Genomic DNA, 20,125 nt, shown 5'->3' on the forward strand with positions numbered 1-20,125 from the left:
CTTCTCCCCACCTGGGCTCTCACATCCCTTGCAACAGGGTACATTTTGATGTATGGAGTCCAAAGCAATGGATGGAAGGCCCTATTCTGCCACTAATTAGCCACGGGACTTCAGATAATTTCTTTGACTTCTCTGAACCTTAGTTTTTTTATGTGTAGCACAGAAACATAGCTGGGGGTGAGCACTGATGGGGATAATGGATGTTAAGGTACATTGGAAGCAATGAAGCATGATTCTTCTGACAGATAGTAGTATCTTTGTAATCCTTAGGGGTTGGTAAGAAGAGCAGGGTCTCTAGAGTCAGCAGACAAGGGGTGAATCCAGGCTCTGCTACATGTTGTCCGTGTAAACATGGGCAAGACATTTTCTCATCTGCCAAGTAGGAATAATAACACCTACCTAGTGGGAATATTGGAAGAATTAATGAGACAATGCTTTTAAAGTGCATAGCACTGCGTCTACCACATAGTAGGTGCGCAATAAGGTTTTGCTTACCCTTCCCCTTCTCTTCATGTACACTCCTCTTGATATATGTTCTAATTTTTAATAAAAATATAAGTTATGTTTTTGTCAACAAATATTCTGAATATAATATGGATAATATCCTTATTATATTACATTACATTATATTATATTATATGTACCTAATATCCATTACTAGTAAAGGGATCTGTTAAAACCGTGAATGGTCAGTGTCTATGTGATAACGCCCACCGCCCCAAAAAAGAATAAAATCTAAAGGATGTCTTCTTAACAAGGGCCGCCTGCAGATGTGGGTGGACATGTTTCCCAAAGATATGCCTCAGCCTGGACCTCCTGTTGACATTTCGCCAAGGAAACCCAAAGGGTAAGTAACCTGCAGCCCCACCTTCAAGGAAAGAGACCAAGGTCTCAGACTAAAAGATCATGTCATTTGATCTGGTGTCTGATACATCACATTAATCAACTGACACCTGATAATCATGCCTCACTTTCCACCTGGCCAAGTACAGCAGGGGGTGAGTGGTGGTGATAATAGTAGTGGTGGGGATTGAAATCGTGGCCCCTGTTCTATGGTAGGAGCCCCTGAGTTTCAGCATTCTGAAAAAATGTCGGTTAATGGAAGGAGGATCTGCTCAGAGAAATTCATGTTCTTGGTGATTCCAGCTGGGACACTTGGTTTTGATGGAACGAAGACCTTAAGTCTTGATATTTTTGAACTTGGTAAAGTTGAGGAAGCTTATAGACTCAAAGCAGTACCAGAATCACATAGACACCAATTGACTCAGCTTCCAAGGTCTTCAACCTAAGTCTGCCTTCCCTTATCCCAGGTATGAATTGAGAGTAACCATCTGGAACACGGAAGATGTCCTTTTAGAGGATGAGAATATCTTCACAGGACAAAAATCAAGTGATATTTATGTTAAAGGGTAAGATCATCAGCAAACTCCGTACCCCCTTTCCTTCTCCTCTTCACCTCTTTAACCCCTAACCGAACTATGCCTCGTGGAAGATATTCTATGCACGTCTCACAAAAGGAGTCCATCTTACTCACCTTGTTAGATAAGGTCACTTTCTTTGTCAAATATTTGCCTTATTTGGTCATTTCGCTAAGAATGATTATCCCATGAAATATTTTTGTGAGGAAATCTTATATAAACGTCTCTTTCAGTTAAATATTGGATGCCTAAACTTTTTGAATGACATTCAAAATACCTTTACACCAGAAGGAAGTAGAGAGCTGTAGTGCTATTGATGAAGATGAAGTGTTAAGAAGATTATAAGCCTAGTACAAAAGCTAAACTTTATACCTTCCCGTTTGCTAGTTTTACCAACCTAGGACTCAGGAAACTAAATATTTTGTAACCTAGGACTCAGGAAACTAAATATTTTGTATCTCTCTCTTACATCTTGGCTATAACGCAAATGTCTTTGGAGGTTTCCTTTTCGCCCCTAATCAGGGAGGGAGATGAAGTGGTAGAGAATCAGAAACAATGTGACTTAAACATGTACCCTCAGATAAAACTCATCTCAGAAACAGTAAATTCATCTCAGCCTTATTTTGGTATCTCTTTGTCTTCCCCCAACAAGAAACCCCCTTCCTCATTGACACTCCCATTTCTAGTACACTATTAAGTCTTGTTCATTTTACTCCCAAAACAGCTGTCAGCACTGTCCATTCTCTTCATCTCACCACATCACCATCATCCTCTTTTCCTCCATCATTTCCTGCTGGGGGTCACTGAAATACCAATACTATCTGAATTGGTCTCTCCCTATTCAGCCTTGCCTCCAATAATCTGTTCTCTATTGTTGAAACATGAGTTATCTTTTCAAAACACAATCTGAGCACATCAGTCCTGTACTTAAAACACTTTAATGACATCCTATTTTCTCTGGACAAAGATCCAAATCCCTCATATGTCCTAAAATATCACCCATGACTAGACTTTGCCTGTGTCTCCAGACTCATCTCACTGGCTCAATACTCCCCCTTGCTTTCTGCTCTGTAGTCACACTGAGCTTCTTTCCCTTTTTAGAATGTGTCCTCACCTCTTCTTCCATAGGGCCTTTGCACACCCCTCACTGGTGACTTTTGCCATCCTACCCATCTCCCTCCATCCCCTTCCCTCCATGACTGTAGCTCCATGAAACCAAGAACCATCTCTGTTTGCTCCCTATCACTCCCCTAGCATCTAGCTCACTCCTTGCCTCATAAGAGATACCACACATATATTGGTTGACCGAGCACCATCTTTAGCTAAATAATTGTGCCCATACCCTGAGTGGTACCACCCCTCTGGGAATAGAAGGGTCTTTACCCTCCCCTGCCCCAGGGTGGGTTGGGGTGGAGGGAGGGATGTCTGCTTTCAGAAAGCAAATGGTTTGGCATTATCAATTAGTTTGAATTAAAAGTACCTTTTTTCTCAAGAATTAATTAGCTGTGGATAAAGTACTAGGGGAAAAGGTATTCACTGTAGCTTACTTTATACTTGGCATGAAGGAGAAAGACCAGATAATACTAAGAGGAAATAACATAATAGATCATTTGGAGTACACAAAGCACTGTACATATAATATCTCATATAATTCCTCTGAATTTCTATGAACTAGATATTGTCATTGCTTCTATTTTCCAGATGAAACAAAGGCACAGAGAGGTTAGATAATTTACCTATGTAATGTAGCAATGTAATGTAGTGGGTGCAGAAATGGTACACGTTAGAAAGAGGTAGCCCAAGGTGAGAGGAAACTCAGATTACACTTTCATTTCACATTTCCTGACTTTTCCCTTTTTATTGCGTGTGGCTTCAGATCTACCCAAGAACTGAAGACAATTCCCCAACCTGACTTAGACCGAGAGTCTTGTTTCAGTTTCCGACCCTTTGATCCTTATTTATCTCTTTTGGATTCAATGGAAACTTTCATCTAAATCTAACTATATCATAATTTTAAAACCATGGATCTGTGACCACAATGAAACTAGTTAAATCACTCTTGATTATACTGATGCCTGAATAATGTGCTCTGAGTGTTTAATTCTTTTTCTGTCTTTATTCAGGTGGTTAAAGGGTTTGGAAGATGACAAGCAGGAAACAGACGTGCATTACAACTCTCTGACTGGAGAGGGGAACTTCAACTGGCGCTTTCTATTTCCATTTCAGTATCTCCCAGCGGAGAAGCAAATGGTCATTACCAAGAGGGAGAACATCTTTTCCTTAGAGAAGATGGAGTGTAAGACGCCAGCTGTGTTGGTGCTTCAGGTTTGGGATTTTGAAAGGCTGTCTTCAGATGATTTTCTGGGTAAGCCAGAGGCTTCATCAAGCTCATATTAATGTTGAGGGTTTTGTCCCAGCTTTTGGAGAACTTAGTCTGAGTTAGCTCCAAGGATAGTAATTTCAATGCTATTTAATAATTTTGATAGCAAAATATTGAAACACTCCAAATAGTCCTTAATAGGGGATTGACTCAATAAGTTACAGTGTATCCCTATGGTGGAAGATACATATTCAAACAGACTAAAATTGACCTTTGCTTTACTACTAAGAAGCTATTAAATTTTGAGCTAATTACTGGTCTCCTCTGTACCTCAGTTTTCCTCAGTTGTAAAATGAGGATAATAATATTACAACCTCAGAGGGGAGCTGTAAATGTGATAATTTAAAAACGAAGTACAGTGCTTCATACATAGTAAGCACTCAATAAGTGATAACCCCGCAGCCATTAAAATATTAGAATATTTAATGAGTTGGATAGTTGTGCAAAGTGCATTAAGTGAAAAAAAAATGTATAGGAAAAAATCCCCTTTCGGTAAAAAATATGTTTAGTTTTATAGGAGAAAGAGATAGAGATAGCCAAAGAGACAGAAAGACTGATATAAGGATATGAACTAATAAGTAGGACAGTCGTCAACTTTTGGGAGGTAGAAAAATAATAGAAAAAAAGATTTCTAGTTTTTGCTAATGTGCATGCTCTAAATGTTCACAGTTAACATATATCACTTTCGTAATAAGGAAAGGTTATTAAGGAGAGAGAAATATAATATTCTCGTGGCATTATCTTACTCTGGCTTATATTCACTCATTGAAAATACATTGTTGAAAACTAGTGAATACAACAAAAAAGAAGCAGACTCACAGATGATAAGAGAACAAACTAGTGGTTACCAGTGGGGAGAAGGACGGGGAGAGAGGCAATATAGGGGTGGGGAGAGGGAGGTACAAACTATTGGGTATAAGATAGGGTCAAAGATGTATTGTACAACACAGGGAATATAGCCACTATTTTGTAATAACTGTAAATGGAAAGTAACATTTAAAATGTATAAAAAATTTTCAACAAGAGAAAACATTGTTGACAGCCCACGAAGATACTGGAGAGTAGCCACCAAAACAGTAAGAGTTAGTCCCCAACCTGCAGTTTAGTGGACTCAGAGAGGGAGGTATGGTCGGGGGAGGAGGTTCCTATAGGCTTATGTGCTAAGGCAGGGAACAGCTCAAAGGACAGACACGTAATCCAGATCACACCCAGGAAGCAGAGAAGAGGCCCAACAGGTGACACCGGAAACTAAGGCTTGAAAGTTACATATGGTAGCTCTGCCCTTGTCTTCTACCTGCTGCCATATTACTAATGCTTTAAATGCACCAAACATGTCTTGGTCATATTTGTGCCCTCAATACCTGGCACATGCTGTGGATCCCATGTGGTCCTGACTGAATGACCAGTGAGTGGGTGGATGAATGAGTGGGTGAATGAGGATGATGATGGATTTTCAAGCCCTTCTATAACTGTTAAGGGCATCTCTTCACAGGCTCCCTGGAAATGAACCTCAATAGTTTTCCCCGAGCAGCTAAGTCTGCCAAAGACTGCGGTCTCACCAAGTTTGAAAATGCAAGTGAGGAGAGCAAGATTTCCATATTCCAGCAAAAGCGTGTGCGGGGCTGGTGGCCTTTCGCTAAAAGCAAAGAACTCACGGTAAGTGACAGCTGTAGGAGATGGGGGGAGGGTGGAGCAGGCAGGGGACCTCATGCTCTTTCAATGGGTCATTTTGTAAACTTCAAGTCAAGTGCCCTAAAATGACATAGAGCCCTTCCGGGCAAAGGTTCTGTTGAGAAGCGAGAATTTTGAAAAATTTATAAATGCATTGCGCCTTCCATATTTCAGCATGCTTGATTTAATGGTGATCTATATCAGGCTCGGTTTCTATCTTCTTGCCTTGAGCATATGCCCCGGCATTAATTTTTTTTCAACATTTTTTGAAATTACGCATAAAGTCCTGACTAATGTACAATTTTTATACAACTGCTTCATCCCTTCACCCTCAAAATGTGAAACTCCATTTAAAAAGTGATCCATCCTTTTAAAACTTGCTCGAGAGGACGCTAGCAGAAAGAAGAGCCATTTACCCCTGTCCTTGCCTGGCCAGCTTGGTCCATACTGTGTGACACGTGCTGTAGGAACTCGGACCTTTCACACATAGTAGGAAGAAAGCTTCTCTTGCCCTTTCTTTCAGCCCCCTCCTCACTCCCCTGTAAGGGAGGGTGGAGGGCTTAAGGGCTCTGTGAAGGTGAGAAAAGGGACCGGGCCAGCATCGGGGACCTATTTTCACTGCTGTCCTCCTCTCGGGGTGAGCGCGTTCTCCCCTCTGTTCCTAGTGCCCGGCGGCAAAAGCAAACGCAAGTCAGGGCCTTTCAGGTAGCAGGTCTGCATAGAGCCCGATTACTCACTCTCTCTTTGTTCTACGGGCTAAATGGGTACAAGACAAGGATTTCTTCGAACTTAACTGGGAGCTGCTGACCTGACTCCTTGGTGTCTAGTTTTAGTATGTTTTCTAGGAGCTTTCTCTTCCCTCCATTCTCAGTCCCATCTGGTGAGATTGGATCAAAAGAACAAGGATCCAAGCAGGCTCCTTCCTTCCAGTCTCCTCAAGTATGCGTTGAGGTTTTACTACGTGGCAGCCTCTGTACTCCGTTCCAGGCTTCACGGCTTAGCACATAATAGATGCTCAATCAGTGACTTGATTGATGAATGGATGAGTTCAGATATGAAGTAAGCATGGCCTCTACTGTCAACCGAGCCCAGTGAGGACAGATGTATCAACAGTACAGTCTGCGTGAAATAGTCAGAGTGAAAATGACACAGGGAAGGAAGAGGGGAGGGGAGGAGCTAATTCCCTCTGAGGATGTTGAGGGGTCAAGCAGGGCGAGCATGAATTTTTCAAGAACAAGGAATGATGAAAGGCCTTTTCTAGATGAAGAAAAGGGGCATGTCTACTCCAAGTAGAGGAACCATGATGAGTGCAGCCTGGAGTCATGAAATACCCCCATGGGGACAGCTAACTGCCCACTGGTCAGAGTTGTCAGAATGTAATAAGAGGTCAGGAAATGGGGAATGCCAAGTCCTGAAATCCAAATTCTTATCTTTTGACATAATTCCTTTTCCTATGAAACAAACGGCAGTGATTATGTATGTATTACATAATGGCAGTCATCTATTATATTTTTATAACCCTGCAGAGTTTGCCAAATATGTTCAGATCCCTTCTGTTATTTCATTGGATCCTAATTGACTATTTATTTTCCATGTAACTTATTTCTTCATTTCATTCAACAAATATTTATTGAGCATCTATTAAAGGATAGGCCCTGAGAATAATATAGTCCAATGTCAAAGACAGACACACAAGGGTAAATGCATGAACACACAAACGCACAGCGAGTCACCCACAGGCACACCAAGAAAGCAAATTCTTCTTTGTTTTTTTAAGAGAAAAAAGTAAATTTTATTTGAGCCAAACTGAGGATTATAATGTGAGAGACAGACCCTCAGGAAGCTCTGAGAATTGCTCAGCCTAGCAAATTCTTAAAACAAGGGCTGGGAAGTGCTGAGTTAAGGCATTTCCAAGGCAGATATTCCCACCCCATGCAGTGATTAGAGGCCTTTCTGTGACTGTGAACCTTTACAGTTGAGGCCTAAAGAATGAAAAGTAGTGAGCCATAGGGAAAAAAATGGAAGTGCGTTTGTCACCAAGCAAACACCACAGGCAAAGGCCCTGAGGTCAGAATGAGTTCAGTAAAAAACAAACAAACAAAACAAAATAAATGAATAAACCAAACAAAACTAAAACAAACATGTATATATGGAACAGGGTAGTAGTTACAAGAGGAGAAGTGGCGGGGGGGAGTGCAAACTGGGTAAAGGGGGTCAACTGTAGGGTGGTAAATGGGAAATAAATTTTTGGCAGTGAGCATGCTGGCATGTATTCAGAAGTAGAAATATAATGTGGTATACATTAAACATATAATGTTATAGATCAGTGTCACCGCAATAAAAATATTTAAATAAAAATTTAAAAGAGAGAGAAAAAAAAAAGAAAGAGTTCAGTGCATAGGAGGAAGTAAAATACAAACAAGCAAAACCTCGCACAACTGGAGCAGGGTGAAGAGAGGGTGACGCCAATGAAGTGGAGAGGAAACCAGAGCTGTATCGTGCAGCCCTGAGACGCCATGTTGAAGAGTTCATGGATTTCGGTCTCAGATCAACAGGAAGCCAGTGAATGGTTTCCAGCAGGGAGGTGAGGGGATCTGATTCACACAGGAAATAGTCCCTCACTGCAATGGGGACAATGGGTGGGAGAGGGTCACAAGTGGAGAAAGAGAAGTAGGCAGAGATGTAGGAAGAACATGATGAAAATGTGCTGAGACATAAACCCAGAGAGGAGAGTCTTTTGCGGACAGTTGGGTCTTTGTGTCAAATGCTCCTGGGTGGTTGCATAAGAAGCAGAGAAGTGTCGATTGGGGTTAACAGCGTGGAGGTCACTGGCGACCTTTAATTTATTTATTTATTTATTTATTTATTTATTAAAATTAATTAATTTCTAACTGAAGTACAGTTGATATACAATATTATATAAGTTACAGGTGTACAATAGAGTGATTCACAGTTTTTAAAGGTTATATTCCATTTACAGTTATTATAAAATATTGGCTATATTCCCCGTGTTGTACAATATATCCTTGTAGCTTATTTTATACATAATAATTTGTACCTCTCCTGGCGACCTTTTTAAAAAGCAGTGTTGTGAAAGTTCATAGCAACATTATTCATAATAGCCCCAAAGTGGAACCATCCAAATGTCCATCAACTGATGAATGGATAAACAAAATGTGGTATGTTAACTGAAATTTCGGAAACAGAGACCTTACTGAAGTAAAGAGGTGCTTATTTGGGGTTTGTTAGGACCATAGCCTGGGAGACACAGATTCAAGAAGCATTTGAATTGTGTTCTGTTGGACTACAAAATGGGGGATGCTTATAAAGCAAAACACGGCAAGGTTACACAAGTTGTTTGTCAAGAACTAGGATTGGAGCTGGCAAGAAGTAAGGGTGCTTATTAAACAAGAATTGGTTGGCATACAAAATGATTACATTGTTGCAAAAGGGTTGGGGAAACTTTGAAAACTGCAAGGTTTCAGGGAGCAGCTGCTAGCATATACTGTTTTCAAGATGGCCAGTAGTGTCCTAGAATTTGATACAGTTCAGAAAATTCAAGTTCTCAGTGATTTAGGAACATGTCTGCAACTGCATCCACAGTGGTCACCTGGCTCCATTTTGTTATTTATTTATTTATTTAGCTGCACTGCGCAGCATGTGGGATCTTTGTTCTGTCACCAGGGATCAAACCCCGGTCCCCTGCATTGGAAACACCGAGTCTTAACCGCTGGACCACCTGGGAGGTCCCACCTGGCTCCATTTTGGATGCCTGAACCGTAGTTACCCCATTTTGATTTTTAAATGGCTTTAAATATGTCATCAGGTATATCCATACAGTGGAATAGAATTCAGCCATAAAAAAGAATAAAGTGCTGATAGATGCTCCAACAATAGACTGCTAGTTATATCTCCCGCAGAAACTGGGTTATTTGGGGTTAACGAAGAATTGCAGTTTGAGGTCTGCAACCGTGGCTAGCCATGTGCAAATCCCCAGCAAAAATGGAAAGAACTCTTTTATAGAGGAGGAAAGGAAGTTGGGAGTGCTATAGTTAACAGAGCCCATGGCTTTTCATTGACTGAGCCATGACTGTCTCTCATTGGCTGAGCTCTTGCCAGGTGGGAAGAGAAAGTCTTTCTTCTCCCTATTAGGCTCTGCTATCAACATAGGGCATGAGAGCTCCCCTTTCTGGTCTCTCAACTCTATTTTAATTGAGGTTTCTGTTTATTAATTGTTACAGTTTCCATGTCTGTAAAATGAGTAGTTTGGACGGGGTGCCTCCAAGGTGTGTTTCCAGCAAAGACATTCTCTAATTCCCACTCTGCATGAACTCGCCTCCCGTGCCTTGAAGCCAGCAGTCAGAAGATCATTGTCCTCTTATTCCAATTACCAGCAGCCAGGAGGGATTTGTTTATGGGCACTGCCACCTGCCAGGCTTATTTTTAAAGCTGCTTATCTGTACACCCAAGCAGTGTAATTTAGACATTTGGATCACACAGCTCCTAGTGTGGAATATGGATAGTAAGTGAAAAACAGCTCCAAGTGGAATTGCAAAAGAATGGGTACCCTTTGGAGAAGGAAAGCGAATATGTATTGAACATGTTCTTCATGAAACACATTGCATTATGCATTTAATATGCATTATCCTACTAAAAGCAACCTTCAAAGAAATCACTCCTTTAGAAGATGGAGATCAGGAAGTTTCTTTTACAGGTTAATCTCGCAAGTCTACAGTTAGGCAGCCCAGGTAAGTCCCAAGAGCATAACAACTAAACTACCTCCAGTTTAGTGTGGAAAAACAATTGTCAGCATTTACTATGGCCATGTACACTAGGAGCTAAAGGTTCAATGATCAATAAGACACGTTTCTGCCATCCAGAAGTTCACAGCTTAGCTGAGGCAGCTGGTAGACGAGACAAATCATCTAAATAGTATGTGGCAAATTCAGATTCTCCAGGAGCGGACGAGGGGAGGTATTTTCATGTGAAGATCATTTTTAAGACAAAGTATATTATATGCATTTATAGGAAATTTGAAAGACACAAAAATGTGGAAAGGAAGAAATAGCGCCCCTATGCACATCACCCAAAGAAAACTATTGCTAACATTTTGGTTATTCCCAACATGCATAGATTTTGGTTAATTTTATATAATAGTGATCATTCTATGTTAAAAATAATGCCTTGTTCATTTTGCTTTACTCAGTGTTACAATGAGCATTCCCCTACATTTTATTATGAATATTATTAATTCTTTGTATTCTCAAAATAGAAATGCTACAGTTTAATCATGTGTTTTTTCCTTAACATACATGCATTAAAAAAATTTAAGCATGCAGAAAAGTTGAAAGAATAGGACGATGATCAACCATATACCCACTGCCTAGATTTAATATTTGTAGACATTTTGATATATTTATTTTGTCTGTATATGTGAATAAATGGATATAGTATACACACACACACACACACACACACACACACTGGCTGAACCATTTAAGAGTAAGCTGTAGACATTCTGACACTTTACCCCTAAAGACTTCCTATGCATCTCCTGAGAATATGGATATCCTCCTACACAACATCTCATTGTGAAAAATAGGACGATTTGAACATCCAAAAGAATAATGACTATGCTTTGTGCATTAAAGGTTTATCTGAGTTTTGAATTATTTCCTTAATTAGCTACCCAGAAATGGAATTCACAGGTCCAGAGTATGACTATATACTGTAATGCACATACACTCACACATACATATATATGTGTGCAGATACATATATGTGTGTGTGTATATATATATGTATGTATGTATGTATGTGTATGTGTATATTCCTCTTCCCAAAGGATTTACCAGTACACATTCCCACCATTAATGTATGAGAATGCCTCATCTCATAGGAGTGACAGTTGTGTTTAATAAGCAATAATTATTGCTGAAGAAGGCATGTCCAACCTGAACACAATCACTTCTCAGCCTCCCCCAGCGTCCACCCTCCAGGCCCAGTGAAGTTTGAAGCCCATAGACAATGGATGCGATACAACAAATCTAGTCTTTTTAGGACCTTTCCTTATCATGTTCTTCCATCTATAGATTCTTCCATCTATAGATGTCATTAGGTTAATAGATAGTCTCTCACACTGTCCATTTTTTCTAGCTCTGATTTAAAATTACATTTGGAGGATATTATTAGCTTAAGACCTCTACCTGGTACTTGGTTGAATGCTGATGATTGAAATAGGACATGGAACCCTCTGTGTGGAGAGATATGGAATGAGGAGCAGCGTTTATCAGACCATGTCGGTAAACACCTTCCCCTGCTGCCTCTGGGATACCAGATAAATGCTTTGTGACCACGCAGGCAGGGCAGTGAAGCGGGGACAAGGCTCTTCCTGATATTAACTGACAACTTCTATGCCTGGGGCAGAATTAATTTCATATTCTCTGCCTCCTTTTTTTCTTTGCATTTTTTTTTCCTGTGGGAATATGGGTCCTTGGGACTTCTCTGGGAGTTTGCTGAATGGGCAGAATATATTTCTCATTAAATTATGTGTTTCTGTCCATAAAATAGTGTTGAAGGTAACAATGATTTTTTAAGTGTTTACTATTCACCAGGCACTGGGTTGAGCACTTTATAAGTGTTGTATCATTTATTTTTCAAAGCAATCTGATGGGGTACATGCTATTAACATCCCAGATCAGTGAGACTCAGAGAGGGCACGTAACTCACCCAAGGTCACACAGCTAGTAAGTGGTAGAGCCCGATTTCAGATGCAAATTTGTCTGCACCAAATCGTACCCACTCAATTCCTATGCTACGCTATGCTATACTACTCCTTAAGCTACCCAAGGCAAGTCGTTAGATGGAAGTCAAAAACATGTTCTTTTTTTTCTTTTTAAAACCAATTTATTAAAATATACTTACATACAGAAACGAGTAACATATATTACAGAAAAGTGTGCCAATCATGAATTTTCACACACTGAACACTCGTATCGGAACCTAGACGAAGAAGCAGAGCTTCTCCAGTGACCCAGACCCCTCCTGCCCCTGTCCTGACCACTCTCCTGACCTCCAACCTCATCATTTGATCATGTCTATTTCCTTCTTTAGCTAAATGAAAGCACACATCATGTATTCTTTTGTGTTTGGCTTCTTTTGTGCAACAATGTTTCTATATAGCAAGTGTGTTTTTCAACATTTTATTTGAAACATCAAAAATACATTCTAATGCTGGAGCCATGGCAATGACTGTGAGGCCTCTCTTGAACATTTCAGAAAAGGTATATTGATTCATTGTTAAATAAATAGGCTGCTTCTTCTTTTTCCACAAAAAGGGGCCACTTGGACACATAAAATAGCAGAGGATGGGACTTGGTATCAGAGGACCTGGGTACAAATCTTAGTTTTACAACACAAGTTAGCAAACATCATCAAGCCTTCGTTTCCTGGGCTGTAAAATGGGAATAAAAATGTCATTTGTTTTGCCAAGCTGTCAAATGGTTTAAATGGAATAAGGTCTTCACATACCACCATGCAAGTTATACAGCACTATGGCTGAGCTTATTGTTAGGCAATGAAGACACCTCTGATCCTTTCACTCTCGTCCTAACTTGTTCTCTGTTGATTTTTGTCCTCTCTTCCAAACATTTTGGAGCCCAGCAATTGGTTAGTGACTCTTAAACTCTATCAAGTATAGAGGAGTTGGATGAGGCTCCCAGCGTATAAATATATTGCTCAGTGGAGCTCAGATCATCTCTGAGAAACATCTGGAAATAAGCCCTTTTGGCAGATTGGAAGCCCCTCTGCCATGAGTTCTGGGCTGGATTCTTGGGTTTCTTCCAGCCGTGAAATCTTGCAGGGGCACCCGTGGGCTCTAACTCTGCCTTTCATGAAACCTAGAAGTTAGAGCCAAGTTGCTTTAAAGAGCTTCTGGCCATTTGATAGATGAGGAAACTAAGACCCAAGAAGACAAATGCTTTTAGGTGGCAATGATGAAGACAGTCATAGAATCATCTCATGTTAGAGCTGGGAAGGTCTCATAAAACTTCTAGTCCAATTATCTGGCAGTTGGGAGGCAGCCTGCTATAATGGGAAGAGCATGAGCTTTGGAATCTTACAGACCTTGGTTCAAATTCCAGTTGGTTAACTTATTGCCTGTGTGACCTTGGGAAAGTTATTTGACTTTTATGGCTTCATTTCTCTATCAATATAAAGGAGACCTACTTTGCTAGTCACTGTAATAAATAGATGATAGATGATAGATAGATAGATAGATAGATAGATAGATAGATAGATAGATGATAGATAAAAAGAACAAACCTGGGACAAAACAGGCATTCAATAAAGCATTGCAATTACAGTTAGAGTTACATTACTATTGCTCTACTATTGATAGATGTGATAGAATGGATAGAAGCTTTATATTCTTTCTTTCCTGGTTTTCAAATACTTCCTGAGTGCCTTATGTGCAAGTCATTGCCGATGGAGCTGAAATTTCTCAATAGGAACAAGAGAGTACATATATACATATTTTAAAGGAATATTTCTGGATCACAGGAATTTAATGCCTTCTGAGTTGGGTCATGGTACTAGTCTAAAGAATGGATGAGACCACCTAGATTTGAACTCATGACTTCACTTGTAGTAAAAGCCCACTGTGCTTCTTTACTGATTCAGACAGCCATGACTCTGCCTCTCTTCTCCAGCTTCAAACTCATCCCAAATACTCTACTTTTCTCTAATTTCTCCCATGATTACATTTTCATGGCTGCCAGCAACTAAACTTGCTTGTTAAGAAGCCCTGGCTTTTTCAGAGAGTATAGGTAAATTAACACGAGACCATTGGTTCATCAGAATCTTAGACCTTTTTACTGGGGTAGGAAATCAACCATGCCTCTGAAGTCAGGTAATGCCCCATCCACATGGGATTCAGAAAGACAAGCTTTAACAGCAATCATAGGGGCTAAAATACTTTGGTGATGCTGCAGTCTCCAGCCACGTCTGTGTCCCTCCTATCACCTTGAATCTTGATCCACAAAACCAAAGGAGGCAGGAGAGAGGGTCCCCTCCACCAAGAACGGGAGCTCCAGGAGATCAAGGGTCCTATTTTTCTTAATCACTAAGCCCCAGGGCCTAGAACAGTGCCTGGCATACAGGGGTTCCCTAAAAGTAATGAATGAACAAGAAAGAATGACTCCTACCTTTTGCAGACATCCTGTCTCATCCTTTAATAACCCAAGACTTACATCTCTGCCACTATCTTTGGCACAATGCTCTGAAGAAGCATATGACTCATAATTTTCAAACCAAAGAGGCTGTTTCTTACTGAGGGAAGAGAAGGGGAGAGAGAGTGCTAGAATAAAAGGATAATTCTAAAACACTTAGAGGGGACAACAAAAACAAGGAAGGATGACAGAAAAGCCTTTTGGCAAATGTAGGTCCATACCCACCCATCTCCTCTTGAGAGTCATTGACAGAGAAGAAAGACGGTAGCAGATTCAAAAGGGTTCTGCCACTCAAGTAATTAGTCCCCTTCTGAATTCTTATTTTCTATAATTCATATTACTTCTGCAGATATTAAATGATTACAAGTGAAATAGTCCATGTGACTGAGCATATGTGTGTCTATGTGTACATGTGGGACCCCCTCTTCTCACAAAACTCAAGAGTAACGTCGTTCCAGGGCTTTTATTGTCCATCATAAAAATGGCTTCTCCCAGGACCGAAAAGATAATATTTCCTCAAAATAAAGCAACAGGATAGTCAAAATCCTTCCTGACAGTCTCCCACATGATAACACTTCTTCTAGAAGGTTGGCGTTGCCCCCAGCAGTTCTTTGTGACTAGAAACTGAGAGTTTGTCTTTGTGCAGGGCAAGGTTGAAGCTGAGTTCCACCTCGTTACGGCAGAAGAAGCTGAGAAAAATCCTGTTGGAAAAGCCCGAAAGGAGCCAGAGCCCCTGGCCAAGCCCAAGTGAGTGAAGTCACGGGGTGGGGACATCAGAAATGGGAAAGACCCTCTGAGGTCCCCATATCAGAGGATGAAAACATTTCTCCAGAACATCCCGCTGGGAGAAGTGAGAAGGAGTTAATAGGTACCATCCAATCAGTGTAGCTTTTTGTTTCTATAATTGAAAAGTATTCCAAAAACATTACAGAATGTTTGGCAAATGGACAGGACACTTTTCTATAGAACTACACATAAGCACTTCCAGAATAATTTCATATACTTTTTTCTACTATTTTTTTCATGGGAATATGTTTCACATGAATTTTTTCTACTATTTCTCTAATTATGCATACAAAATTATCTTCATATTTCACTTATCCTTTGCTGAAAAATTTTGCTTTGTTGCCATAGTTGTCATAGTTAGGATTTTTAAATGGCTGTGGAATAGTCCATAGACTTGATACCCATAATTGAGTTGGTTGCCACCCCATAACTGGATGTTTAATTTACTTCTACCTTTTTTCCATTATTATAATATGATAAAAATGTTTCCCCTTTATAAATTATCACCTTAAAATAAATTTCCAGAAGTAGAATTACTAGCAGCAAGTGTTACCCTATTCAATTGAAACCATGGCTATATATCAATTAAAAAGTAAACATATATAGATATGAAATGTGTACACAAAATACTCTTTCAAATTGTGTTTGTCCTACCCCTCCCTGGACTCCAAGTGTCTCATGATGAGTAGGTGGTCCCTTCTCTGTACCTACCTTTCATCTATCATAGTGTTAGGAACATAACTGGTGCTTCATTAATTCAAAATTATTTATTAAACTCCTACAATGTGTACCTACTAAAAAAAAACACTTCGAAGAACACCAAAGAAATATAAGATATAAACTCTGCCTTCCAGAAGCTTTCAGTCTGTTTAGAGAGAACACACAGGTTCATAAAACAGTCATTAGCGTGTAGAAGACATATGTTAAGTTCAAAAAGTGGGTAAGTCAAGCCATGAGTGAGGCAGGAATTCAGAATGAGGGGAATTATTGTGGACTGGGGTAGTCAGGAAGGGCTTCATGGAAGAGACAGGGCTTGAGCTGGTCAGGGTGGGACAGACAGAGGGCCCTCAGTTCTCTGGCTGGGTCCTAACCAAACTCTTGCCCTACTCCAGACCAACTTTTAAAATGATGAGGAATCATTATCACCCAAAATGTTAGCTGGCTTCTGCTTCAAGGCAACATGGTCTTCTCCCATTCTCGGGCCTCTCTTTGTGGACCCCTGGAAATTGGGAGTCAGAAATCCTTCCTGAGGTCTTGAGACTCCTATGTGTTGACAACATGGCCCCTTCCCTGATCTTCTCTTGCTTCCTTCTCAGCCGCCCAGACACCTCCTTCTCCTGGTTTGTGACCCCCTTCAAGTGCCTGTACCACCTCATCTGGAGGAATTACAAGAAGTACATCATCATCGGTTTCATTCTGATCGTCCTCATCATCTTCCTGGTCCTCTTCATCTATACCTTGCCGGGAGCCATCAGCCGAAGGATCGTTGTGGGCTCGTCGTAGAGGGTCATGGAGGACCCAGACCTTCCCTTTCTACTACTCCTCTCTTCTTCCTCATCTGTAAATGGATAAGAATGTATGATCTGTGCAGGCACTGTGCCGGCTGCTAAGGGGATAAACCCAGAGGGCCCAAGAGCCACTCCCTATGTCTAAGAACAGATCAGCTCTTCTTGGAGGAGATGGGAGAGGAATAGTCCTGCCCTACCCCAAACCTTGCCACTACCTTTCCAATTTAAAAGCCTTAAGTCATGGTTTTGTCCATGGGCAGGATGAAATAATGGCTCCTTTACCCCATAGTAATCAATGGTGACCACAAATTGACTTAGGAAAATATTTTCTAGATCACTAAGTAAGGAATGTGTTTCATGGATGAGGTTTAGGAAAAAGCACAACATACATTTATGGTGACGTTGAAAAGGAAAAGAACAGCATTACTTTAGGACAGATTTGGAAGGAAGGTATTATACTTTCTTCTGGATTCTGGACAGTAAAACGACAAGTCAGGTCAACAAAACAACGCCCAATGTTCAAATCCACAATAAATACAAGCTAAAAATTGAAAATTCTTCTAAGTTAAATAGAGCTCATCAAATTTACTTTTATGTCAAAAGATGTTGGAATGCTGAAAAGCCTTTAGCAAAAGTATTTGAAACACTTTCAGATCAGATGGTATCATAAGAAATGTGCGAGAAGAAGGGGTAAGCAAGAATAATTTAGGAATCAGCTCTGTCTGGTGTTCTACACATAGGTTATCACTCATGGCCTGTCTTGTGTACAAAAAAATAAATTAAAATAATGTTCTAGGCCTAATTGTGCAGCCCTGACCCTAAAGATATTACGCTTAAGAATTAAAAAGATTTTGAAGCAGAAAACCCATTTCCCAAGAAGTTGTCATGAGTCCGTACTTGTGTTCTTAAATGGGATTAATTTAAATCTATTCATTTGATGGATTAGAGTTGTTCTTGCTGCTTAAATTTGGTTCAGAGCCGTTTTGTTTCGTTTTGTTTTTTTAACAGCATTTGAATCTTTCCTCCCAAACCAACTAAGCAAAACATAATTAATACCAGCAACAACACCAAGCAACTCACAGGACATGATATCCAATTCTGTGTCTCCAGTAGTTGAAACAGTTGGTGCCTTTCTTGCTCTTTTCCCTCAAAAATACATATAAATGGAAATTGGGATTGACTTCACAGCTGGGGAATTTATTCATTCAACAGCTAATTATTGAGTTCCATCCTTGTTCCAACTGCTGTGATTAACTCTAGGGACTCAAAAGTACACAATCAGATAAACTAAATCTTTGCTCTAAAGGAGCATAGGGTTTGATAGACAGAAGATATTAATCAAATAATCACACACAGATAAATACAGACTGATGGATCGAATAGGGGCCAAGTACTGGGAGCAGAAAGACCATCTTAAGGAGGACCCGTAGCCAATCTGGAAGGCTTCCTAGGGAAGTAATGACTGAAGGGAGACAAAAGATAAGGAAGAAAGATGGAGAGGAAGAAGAGTACTCTAGACAGAGGAAAATAGCGTGTGCAAAGGCCCTGAGGCGGGAGGGAGTGAGGCACATGAAGGGGTCTAAAAGACGGTGGGTACCAAGTGAGAGGCAAAGGACCCTGAGATGGGGCTGGAAAGTCATCTAAGGGCCCACACAGTTAAGGGCTTCAGTCTTCATTTTAAGGGAAATGGATAGCAAAGGATTTTTAAGCAATAGAAAAGAATGACTAGATTTTTATTCCACATGGAGAACAGCTTGGAGGTACTGCAGTCCTTCCCACAAGAGAGGATGATTATTTTCACTCAGTAATTGTGGCAGAGGAGGGAAGAGGAGGGATCAGAGATGATCTCTCTAAGGCTCCAGGGTGGTCTAATGGGGAATTGGGGGTCTAGTATTGACTCTACTTTATACAAGCTGTGTGACCTAAGGCAGCTAACTTCACATCTCTGATCTATACTTTCCTTGTCTATCACATAAGGAAGTTCATATATACTGTGATGAAAAGACTATGGCATATTCTGGGGCAAAATGAGCGTTGATGGGTCTGTAGCATGGAGTGGGATGGACTGTACTCAGAGTCAGATTATGAATGGCTTTGAATGCCAAGCCAAGAAGGTTGGACTTTATGCAGCAGAAAGTGGGGGCCCCTGGAAGAATTTAAACAGAGAAGTGGCAAGAACCAGTCTAGATATTGGAGAAGTTGCTCTGCCTGCAGTGCATGATGGATTGATGAAGATGAGATCCAGAGGCCAGGGACATTTTCGGAAGCAGTAGTCAAAACCCTGGTGGGAGATGAGGACCTGTGTCAGGGCCACAGCCATGGAGATGGAGAGGAAGAGCAGATTCTGGAACCTTGGCGAGGTTCCCCAACCTTCACCCCCATCTCTGGCACCCAAGATGCCTGCCAGAGAGGACAGGGAAATTTGAATCCTGGCTGTGTCATTTCTACCTGGGCAGGTCACAATCTCTGAGTCTTAACTTTTTCATCTGAAAAAAAGGAATTATTACCTACTTGGCAAGAGTCGTGTAGATCGTAGAAAAAGTATGTAAAATGTGTAGCTTGTGCCTGGCATGAAGCCAGTCCTCAAAGGATAGTAGCTAGTGTCATAAGTATCATTTCTACAGGTGGAATCAGCAGTATGTGGAGTCTAGTTGTATCTAGAAGTGAGGAAATATGATCAGACTTATGTATTAGAAATGTTCTGGCACATGGACTAAGAAACTTTCAACCAATAATACTCCCAAGTGTATTTATTTTGTATTGATTCTGTAACAGACTACAACAAGCCCAGTGGATTAGAACAACACAAATTTATCATACAGTTCTGTAGGTCAGAAGTTCATCACAGACCTCACTGAGCTAAAATCAAGATATCAGCAGACCTACCTTCCCTCCTGGAAGCCCTAGGGGAGGATCTGTTTTTTTGCCTTTTCCAGTTTCTAGAGGCTGCCTGCATTCCTTGGCTTGTGGTCCCTTCCTCCATCTTCAAAGCCAGCAAGTTTACATCCCTCTGTGCCTTTCTTTTGTAGTCACACCTCTCTCTGACTATAGCCGGAAATGTTCTTGCTTTTAAGGACCCATGTGAGTACATTGGATCCACCCAGATAATCCAGGATAATCTCCCTACCTCAAGGT

General features: G+C 40.6%; 1 protein-coding gene across 1 annotated transcript in view; it reads left to right on the plus strand.

The window, feature by feature from the left end:
• FER1L6 (fer-1 like family member 6) overlaps positions 1–18,037 on the plus strand; it is a 125,057-nt gene extending 107,020 nt beyond the window's left edge. Inside the window, exons 36-41 of the mRNA XM_082433119.1 lie at positions 759–847; positions 1,311–1,409; positions 3,542–3,783; positions 5,291–5,454; positions 15,343–15,443; positions 16,799–18,037. Of these exons, the coding sequence (XP_082289245.1) occupies positions 759–847; positions 1,311–1,409; positions 3,542–3,783; positions 5,291–5,454; positions 15,343–15,443; positions 16,799–16,985 (882 nt within the window). The 3' untranslated portion in view covers positions 16,986–18,037. The remainder of the gene's footprint in view (positions 1–758; positions 848–1,310; positions 1,410–3,541; positions 3,784–5,290; positions 5,455–15,342; positions 15,444–16,798) is intronic.
• The last annotated feature ends 2,088 nt before the right edge of the window (positions 18,038–20,125 follow it).

Source organism: Balaenoptera physalus (genome assembly GCF_965194825.1).
Source record: "Balaenoptera physalus genome assembly, chromosome: 17".
Taxonomy (NCBI): Eukaryota; Metazoa; Chordata; class Mammalia; order Artiodactyla; family Balaenopteridae; genus Balaenoptera; species Balaenoptera physalus.